Source organism: Brassica napus, unplaced genomic scaffold (genome assembly GCF_020379485.1).
Source record: "Brassica napus cultivar Da-Ae unplaced genomic scaffold, Da-Ae ScsIHWf_1115;HRSCAF=1585, whole genome shotgun sequence".
In the NCBI taxonomy this organism is placed as follows: Eukaryota; Viridiplantae; Streptophyta; class Magnoliopsida; order Brassicales; family Brassicaceae; genus Brassica; species Brassica napus.
In genome coordinates, this window is record NW_026014540.1 from 369,700 (window position 1) to 379,178 (window position 9,479).

At 48.9% G+C, this 9,479-nt stretch overlaps 1 protein-coding gene across 1 annotated transcript; it reads left to right on the forward strand.

Moving 5' to 3' along the window:
• Positions 1–3,086: 3,086 nt before the first annotated feature.
• LOC106376057 lies at positions 3,087–6,366 on the forward strand. Its single transcript, XM_022712262.2, has 2 exons — positions 3,087–4,263; positions 4,335–6,366. The coding sequence occupies exons 1-2, from the start codon at positions 3,262–3,264 to the stop codon at positions 5,541–5,543; spliced, it is 2,211 nt and encodes a 736-aa protein (XP_022567983.2). The 5' UTR covers positions 3,087–3,261; the 3' UTR covers positions 5,544–6,366.
• Positions 6,367–9,479: the final 3,113 nt, after the last annotated feature.

Below are 9,479 nucleotides of genomic sequence, written 5' to 3' on the forward strand. Positions count from 1 at the left end.
CGTCAGCACACACAGGATGTCCATTGCTGTCCGTGTGTGTCTGTGTGTGTCCGTCAGCACACACAAGACGTCTGTGGCTGTCCATGAGTACACATATCAGCACGTTTGTCCTTGGACACAGCACGCTGACCCTTCCCGTGGATAGTTCGGGTGATTTTGGCCCTCTTGGGCTGTCTGTTGAGTATACACAGGATGTTTGTGGGTGTCCGCCATCACACACAGGACGTCTGTGGCTGTCTGTGTGTGTCCGTCTGTGTTTGTCAGCACACACAGGACGTCCGTGGCTGTCCATCAGTAAACATATCAGCACGTTGGTCCTTGGACTCAGCACGCTGGCCCTTCCTGTAAGACCCGATCCCGGCCTCCTAGGCCGCGGTCGATGCCTCACGTCGCTCGGTCCACTTCCTGGCAGAACCTCTTAATTTTTGCCCTTTATTTATAATATCGCCTAAAGGCGAGGGCTAACTTAAACCTTAGCTAAAGACTTCCCTAGTCATTAATAGCATAGATCCTTTCAACATATACGCAGCGGATTATTCTTAAATTAATCATTGGTCTAAAACCAATCTAACACTTGTCTGGTCGAATCACCTTAGCCTTGGCCAGTTTACTCAACTACCAATTAGCTTAAAGGTCAATCCTAAACCCAAACCAAGCCATACGATTCTGAGGTTCCATTCCCCTAAACCATTCTATCTAGAACTACATAAGTAAATGCTAGATCATACCTTTGCCACATCTATGGAGCTTATTAGCTCATCGGTCCTCCATTGACTCGAATTGCTCTTGCTTAACAGCTGGACCACGATCACTCAATGATCTTACTTAAGGTCCTTATCTTGACTCCTGCATCAAACAACTCCCCTAGGTACTTAGTCATTCAACCAACCATCCCCACAGATATAAGTAACCTTTGAGAAGTCTTCGAAAGGATAAGGATATGTATTTGGCCTATCTCGGCTCAAGCACAATCCGAAATCCTTTTGCCTTATAGGCAATAGTACCAAGTCCATCTTCTTGACTGACAAAGCTCATGAGATCCTAAGTCATTCAACCAACCATCCTCACATGACTTGGAACTGATGAGTCATCATCTGGCCTGACCGGCCTTGGTACTTAACTGTTTAAACTGAGACTGTCAATAAACTAGTAAAGAGAAGAGACGAGTTCTCGTCGGTGGGTCAAGACAAAGACGTGTTTTATTAGATCAGTGAGTCGAAACCGAGTTACAAAAAAGGGGAGAAAACAGAGGTAAGAGTCCGGCGAAGACAAGTTCGTCGGACCGTACAAGTCGGCGAGATGTAAGATGTAAAACCCTAATTCTAGCCGAAAGTGAGTGTAGTAATTTGCGGATCCCCTCCTTGTTGCCTTCTTTCCTCCTTTTATAGGTGAACATTCGTTGACCTAATGTGTCTTGTCTCGATGGGCCTCCTCGAGTAATTGGGCCGACTCGTCGGGCCGTTGTGTCAGGTCGGCGAGCCGATGATGTTTAGTCAGTCGTCTCATCGACTAAAAGTAGTCTGGAGCCGAGCCGAACACCAGCTTACAAGTCGACGAGCCGATCCTCTTTGTTGTAATCATGTATCTGGGTAATTGTCTTGCGGGCCTTTTGGGAGGGCTAGGCCCATACCCAACAGTAAGTCCCCCCAGTTCGCTGGTGAGTAGTGCAGCCGACTCAGCGAATTTGTTAGTAGGGTTTGCGAGACAACTATCCCAAATTTGTGATTTCGATCGACTCTTCGACACTCCAATCAACTCCTCGTCTGTCCAATCGACTCCTCGACTGCGCAGTGGATTTGGTATGCCCACGTTTGAGGATCTGACTGATTTGAATTTGATGATGATTGATTTTTTTTTTATTTAAACCGGTGGTTCGTTCCGGTTTTGATTTGAACCGATTTCGGTTCTCCTCGAGAAGCTGAAAAGTCGCGACGTTTGGTGAGCTCCACGCGCCTTAATGGGCCGACTCTAGGCCCATCTAGGTCTAATAATGACGCCTCGGGGTGCGATGCGCTCTTCTCTCTATAAATACCTCTCTTCCTTCTCATTTTCTCCACTCTTCATCCGGCTCAGGTACTTTCTCTCTCTAACTCTCTGCTTCTCTCTCTAACTTTGTAGTCTTAGATCTGAGAATGTCGTCGGGCGGTAGAGGTAAACTTTCTAGGGCCCAGAAAGGGAAAGCCGCGGTGAATGCGACCGAATCGAGTCCGGAACGTGTCATTGAGTCGAATTCCTCGCCCGATTTTGAGACGATTCATCGTGAAGCCATGATGGACACGGAGAATATGGACACGCCCCAGCGAGTCCTCGTTGCTGATTCGGCGCGACAGCTCCGCGAGGAGAGAGAAAACGTAACATTGATTTCGAGAGACGGTCAGGGTGGGGCTGACGTCGGAGAGACTTCCCTCCCCGATTTCGTTCCGTGTTGTTACCATCCGGGAGGAATCTTCGAGGATCTTCCAGCTTTGGCGATTGAGCAGATGCGTCCTTCTGTCGTAGAGGGACAGTCATGGGAGAATATCGAGGAGACTCGTTCGACTCCTAGTAGCGTGAAAGCTTTATTGAGGGAGTGTGGAGGAGCCGGGGTGACCTTTCTGATCCCAACTAAATCTCAGAGGCCGTGGTCCCCTCCTTTGGGGTTTCAGTGCGTCTATGAGTCATACTTTCATGACGAGACCAAACTTTGGTTTCCAATTCCTCGACTTGTTACGTCTTACGTAAGACGTCGTGACGCGGCGATCAGTCAATTTTTCAACGGCGCGTTCCGTACCTCGGTGGCATTGATGGTGACTGCGGCGGAGATTGACGTTTCGATGAGTGTCCGGACGCTCGAGGAGCTGACCTATACGAAGTCGATGGGTGATGGTTTGTTCTCGATTCAGATGAGGCCCAACTACAACGTGATCGTCGATCATCCATGTAGGACGGCGCACTGGCAGCGTTTCTACTTTTACGTCAAGTCTGACGGTTTTGCCTTCGAGGAGCCGCCCGACGATTCCTTTCGATTTTTGTGGAATCATAAACTTGGTAGAACGTTGTTGTCAGCTCATCGACTGTCTCTTTTCCTTGTTTTTCTGACGTTTTTTTTTTTTGTTTATTTGCAGTTGATCACCCTGACACGGCCTTTTATCCGGAAGATTTCGTATCTGATGCTCGTGCAGTTGTTTCGCGCGTCCAAGTAAGCTGGAAGGATATCACCATCGAGAGGATTCGACGAGTGCTCGACAGAATCTCGAGGAGTAAGTTTCTTCTTACGATCACATGTTTTCCTCCAACTTATGTCAGTCACGAAATTTATCTCATCCAGCTTGCTACTCTTTTTCAGAGGATTGGAGGTCTGATCTATTACCTTTGATTACCGGTAACAAGCGACGGTTTTCGATATTCAGTAGTGCCGAGCAAAAGATCATCAACGCGGCCAGGGAAATGAAAGAGCTTCCAGACTTGAGTGCGCTAATCAAGAAAAAGCTGAGCGAGGCAAAAAGGGGATCTTCTGCGACTCCTAGCGAGACAACTCCTAGTGGGACGACTCCTCGCGAAGAGACTCCTCGTGAAAAGACTCCTCGCGAGAAGACTCCTCGTGGAGCAATTCCTCCCGCTCCTCTTCCTCTTGCAGTTTCTCCCAGACCGTCTTCGGGCCCAGTTATTGTCGGCTCCTCGAGGGAGGATCTCACATTGATCTCTGAACGAGAGACTGCTGAACCATCGGTGACTGGTGGCAATAAGAAGAGATCTGCTCCTGACTCCTCTACGCCGGCTACCTCTCAAGCAAGGACCGAATCCGATGGTCCTCCGAAGAAGAAAAAGAAAAATGAGAAGAAGAAGAAGAAATCTGCTGAGGAACAGTCGGAGCCTGCTGAGGACACCGGGAATCGTGAGACTGTTATCGAGAAAAGTCTTTCTCGCGATGCTGCGGCTCGGGGAGTCGTCGATTCGGATAACTCCCCGTCCATCCCTCTGAAGAGGAAAAAGAGTTCCCGCAGTCATGAGTTGTCTACTCCGGCTTCGTCTGCTTCTGCTGCGAAGATTCCTCCAGCTGCACCTCAGACTCTTGTTGAAGGCGGTTCGACCTCTGAAGATCGTCGGGTCAAATTTCGTGACCACGTGGAGTTCAAGTACGTCGGCGAAACTCCTCTCTCTTTTGCCCCGACTGACTGTGCTGAGCTTGTTCGGCAAATTAAGGGTGGTCGCAAGGACCTGCCCGCTGTCAAGGACCTTATTTTCAAGGACGCGTATGTCGATGCGGCGAGGACTAAAATTCTGGTAGGAATTATTCTCCTTACTTTGTCAATTTTTCATGTTCCTGATTCTGATCTTTTCTTTCGCTCATGCAGAGCGACGGGAGCATGAACTACGTCGTCGAGTTATATGATTCAGCCCTTAAGGAGGCCACGTCCAAGTTAAAGCAAGCCGACAAGCTCGCTCGAGCGAAGGATGTATCTCATGACCGCAAGACGAAGGAATTTAAGGCGACAATTGATAAGGTCGCGGAGGAACGGGCTCAACTGATTGAGAGGAAGAAGGCTCAGAAGGCTCATTTCCTGGAGAAATTCGGGGAGTTGAAAGATAAATTTGATGCTGCGGGTGTAAAGATACGAGGACTTGAGGAGGAGAAGAGGGCCTGGTTAAGAGAGAAGGCAGCCATGGAGGAGAAGATGGTGTCCACCGCGCTGAGGCACTTGAAAGAGGTCAACAGACTGAGGGACTCTCGGGGTCATGAGGTTACTCACGAGCGGTTTCGTGTACAGACGGCCATGATTGCTAAGAGCAACAAGCGTTTCTCCCAAATTCGAGATCTCGAGAAGCGTCGTAGTGAGTTTGAAACAGTTAGATCCTTGCAGAGCCAAGCTTTTGGGACAAAGAAATGCCTCGAAGCGCTTAAGGAGAGCGGGATCGACATTCCGCAAGAGACGATTGACTTGTTCGCCGAACAAGAGAAGGAGTACGAAACTGCGGCTGATCGACTAGCTGTCGGAGGAATTCCCGAGGAGCTTCTCTGTCTTTCTCCTCTTCATCTTCGATCTCCTTTTCTAAACGAGAATGTGTGGGCGACGATCGACCCATATGGATCGAACGCGGGCCTGATTGATGCTGGGACCGCTGCTTTCCTTCAAACTCCTAGTAGTTCTCAAGGAGATCATGCGAACGAAGAATCTGTAGAACCATCTGGAAGAGAGCTCGGGGAGCCGTCTTTTCATGAAGGTAGGATCGTTGGTGAGGTTGCAAGGCTCGAGGATACGACCGTTGCACCTGCTTTGGATCCGACTACGCTCTCCACCAGCATCGTTGTGAATGAAGATCCGTTGGTCCCGGCTCTTGGGACTGGTGCCGAGACGAGGACAGAGGCTGTTAATCTTCTCGAACTCTCAGATTCTTCGACTGAAGAAGAGGGTGGCGAACACCCGGAGGAGACTGAATCTGGTTTAGTTGGTAACCCGCAAAATGAAGAGGGAATGGCCGACAGAATTGACAATCTACCAGTCCTTCCAGCGGACGTGACTGCTCAGGTCGTCGAGGGAGGTTCCAACCGTGCCGAAGACTAGCTTAATATGTTGTTGTTGTTTCTTTTAGACTTTTGGTTTTTGGCCCTTGGAGGCTTTTGTTGATGTAATATCTGGATTTATTTTGCTTTTGCGGCTATCTGTTGTTTCAGACTTTCAGTAAGTTTGCTCTCCTTAGAAGTTATTTCTGAAACAGAATTTGCCTTAGTCATAGAGAAATAGTTTCGTGGACTCGAGGATGTGAGTTAGCCTTCGACGAGTCGCTGAAATCTATTTTAAATGTTGGATTTAAACGATTTGGTTTGGCAATCTGGTCGATGTCTTGAATTAAACCGGAAAGTCGATGACTTGGTTTTATCAAATTTTTACACATCATGCCGTCAGTTCGAGTCATCGATAATCAACACAAATTTTCGAGTTTCGAAGACAATCGTTTATATTTTCGAGCAACAACGGTTTTCTAATCGATCTTTAAGTAATCCAAAAAAGAAATATTAGGTTGGCCAATCCCGGCTTTAGAGGATTATAAGATGACTGAAAGTTGTCGTCTCGATCGCACGGGTCGGGACCGCGATACGACCGAAGAATCCCTCGAGCACGTGTCTGATCAGGACATGCCCGTTAGTGGGTGCGAGTGCTAGTACGTTTGTCCGAGAGACAAGGTCGTGCTCGTGCGTAAGCATCGCTTAAAACAATTCGCGCTCCTACTTGTTGGGAGATTGTTTTTGTTATAGCTGGACCCGGTAAAGGGCTGCCTACGTACCTCTAGGAGAGGATCAAGCCATTCGTAGTTCGTTTTGGTTAGTGAAAGTGGCAGTGGATGCGCATTCACTGGTTTTTTTTTTTTTTTTTTTTTTTTTTTTTTTTTTTTGAGTGAAAGTGACAAGGGTGTCATTCACTCGTTTGTTGAGATGGGACTCTTAAGAGTAGTATCGTCGGAGGTGCATTGAGTTCCATGCTCTGGGAACAGGTTCGCCGGTCGACGTCTCGAGTCGATAGACTCCTGGTTTAATGACTTGAGAAATTTTGTATGGCCCTTCCCAATTAGTTCCGAGCTTGCCTGCGTTTAGTTCCTTGGTGTTTTCGAACACTTTGCGTAGTACTATGTCACCCAGTTCGAGAGGTCGAGACTTGACCTTCTTGTTGTAGTAACCTTCGATCTGATGCTGATAGTTCTGGATGCGAAGTAGTGCCTGGTCGCGGCGTTCTTCTATAGCGTCCAAGGCATCGAAGAGCATACTGCTGTTGAGCTCGACGTTTGGTGGCATCCTCGACCTTCGAAGACTGGTTACGTTGACTTCGGCGGGAGCCATGGCTTCGACTCCGTGTGCCATCGAGAAAGGAGTTGATTTCGTTGCTCCTCGAGGAGTCGTTCTATGTGACCAGAGGACGCCGTCGAGCTCGTCTGCCCAACATCCTTTTTTGAGATCGAGGCGTTTTTTCAAACCGTCAATTATGATTTTGTTGGTCGCCTCGGCTTGGCCGTTGCTCTGGGGGTATCGCGGACTTGACGTGTTGAGTCGGATTCTCCATCTCTCGCAGAATTCTCGAAATTTATTTGATATGAATTGGGAGCCGTTGTCGGTCACTATCTCGTAAGGTAGGCCGTGGCGACAGATGATGTTCTTCCACACAAATCGTTGGACTTCCTTCTCTGTGATGCTCGCGAAAGCTTCTGCCTCAATCCACTTCGTGAAGTAATCTGTCAAGACTAGGACGAAGCGTTTCTGTCGAGAGCTCGGCATCGGGCCGATTATGTCCATTCCCCATCGCATGAAAGGGTAAGGAGCTGTCATTGTTCGCAGCAACTGTGTCGGGGAGTGGATCGTCGAGGCGTGTCGCTGGCACTGGTCACATCGCTGGGCGTAAGCTTCGCAGTCTGCGTTCATCGTTGGCCAGTAGAAACCGAGACTCTTTACTTTTAAAGCAAGTGCTCGACCTCCAGAATGATTTCCTGCAGCGCCTTCGTGCGTTTCAGCCATGACTAAATGCGTCTCTTCGCCATTGATGCACTTCAGAAGTACCTTGGTTGCGGTCCATCGGTGGAGTTCTCCGTCGAGGACGACATAATGAGCACTCCGCGTCTTGAGTCGTCTTGCAATCCATTTCTCGGGAGGTAGCTTTCCATCGACCAAATAGTCGATAAATTCTGTTCTCCAATCATTGGTGTCGTTTGACACCTCTTCGAAGACTTGGTTCGCGGGTACGGCTTCGGTTATTGGTGCTACGATGGCGGTCTCGATGGGGGTCAGATCGATGCTTGGTTTGTCGATCTTGTGAATAGGGATGGTACGTTTCACCTGATCGCGCAACCTGCTTCCTAAGGCAGCGAGAGCATCAGCGCATACGTTCTCACCTCTGGGGACTTTGGTGAGCTCGAAGAATTCGAAATCTTTGGCGAGTGTTTGAACGATCTTTAGGTACGCGTCCATTCGTTCGTTGCGGGCATCGTAGTCACCACTAAACTGACTAGTTACGAGTTGCGAATCGCAGTATGCGCTGAGGTGTTTTGCCTTGACTGCCTTGGCGAGTCGTAGTCCTGCGATCAACGATTCATACTCTGCTTCGTTGTTTGAAGCGGCGAAGCCGAAGCTGAACGACTGTCTGATCAGTTCTCCTGTCGGAGATTGTAACTGTACTCCTGCTCCTGATCCTTTGTTTGTCGACGACCCGTCGACGTGAAGTATCCAATTTTGACTTGGGAGGATTAGATCTTGCTCGAGCTCTGGTGCGAGCTCGATGAGAAAGTCTGCGAGGACTTGAGATTTTGCAGCTGTTCGATTCTTGAAGACAATGTCGTGCTCGCTGAGTTCGATAGCCCACTTCGATAACCGTCCGGATTGATTTGTATTCTGCATTACCGTTCGCAATGGTTGATTTGTCAACACTTCGATTGTGTGCGACTGAAAGTAGGGACGCAGTTTTCTTGCCGATGTTACAACGGCAAGAGCCATCTTCTCAAGGGTGGGATATCGAGTCTCTGGATCAGTCATGCGCTTGCTCGTGTAGAAGATAGGCTTCTGTTCTCCTCGATCCTCTCGGATGAGGACGCTGCTGACCGCGGTTGAGGATACGGCGATATAGAGTGAGAGTGTGTCGCCAGTTTCGGGCTTGGACAATACGGGAGGAGTTGTAAGATACTCCTTGGCCACTCGCTCGCTCTTATCACTCGGTGCAGATCGTTCTCTCGTCACTTGACCGACGAGTCGTCACTTGACCGACGAGTCGTCACTTGACCGACGAGTCGTCACTCGATCGATGAGTCGTCACTCGACCGGCGAGTCCTCACTCGACCGGCGAGTCCTCAGTCGACCGTTTTGTAGTCACTTGACTGTTCTGTCGCCACAAGACTGTTCTGTCATCACTTCGAGAGACGAGTCTTCACTCGACCGACGAGTGTTCTCTCGCAGTCGCTTGGCTCGATCTCTCGCGGCCACTCACTCTCTCTCACGGTCACGGTCACATAACAAAACAATCTCCCAACATGTAGGAGCGCAAATTGTTTTGAGCGATGCTTACGCACGAGCACGACCTTGTCTCTCGGACAAACGTACTAGCACTCGCACCCACTAACGAGCATGTCCTGATCAGACACATGCTCGAGGGATTTTCGGTCGTATCGCGGTCCCGACCCATACGATCGAGACGACAACTTTCAATCATTTTATAATCCTCTAAAGCCAGGCTTGGCCAACCTAAAATTTTTAGGATTACTTCAAGATCGAGTGAAAACCGTTGTTGCTCGGAAATATAAACGATTGTCTTCGAACCTCGAAAATTTAAACTGTTATCGAGGACTCGAACTGACGGCATGATGTGTTAAAATTTGATAAGACCGAGTCATCGACTCTCCGGTTTAATTCAAGACATCGACCAAATTGCCAAATACAAATCGTTTAAACCCAATATTCAAAGTAGAATTCAGCGACTCGTCGAAGGCCAACTGGCACTCTCGAGTTGACCCACCGCACGACTCGC

Excerpts from the sequence above, each read along its gene's own strand:
- LOC106376057 (XM_022712262.2), top strand. The coding sequence starts at position 3,262 with ATGTTTTCCTCCAACTTATGTCAGTCACGAAATTTATCTCATCCAGCT. Across the intron at positions 4,264-4,334 it reads CGGCGAGGACTAAAATTCTG|AGCGACGGGAGCATGAACTA; the intron begins GTAGGAATTATT and ends TCGCTCATGCAG.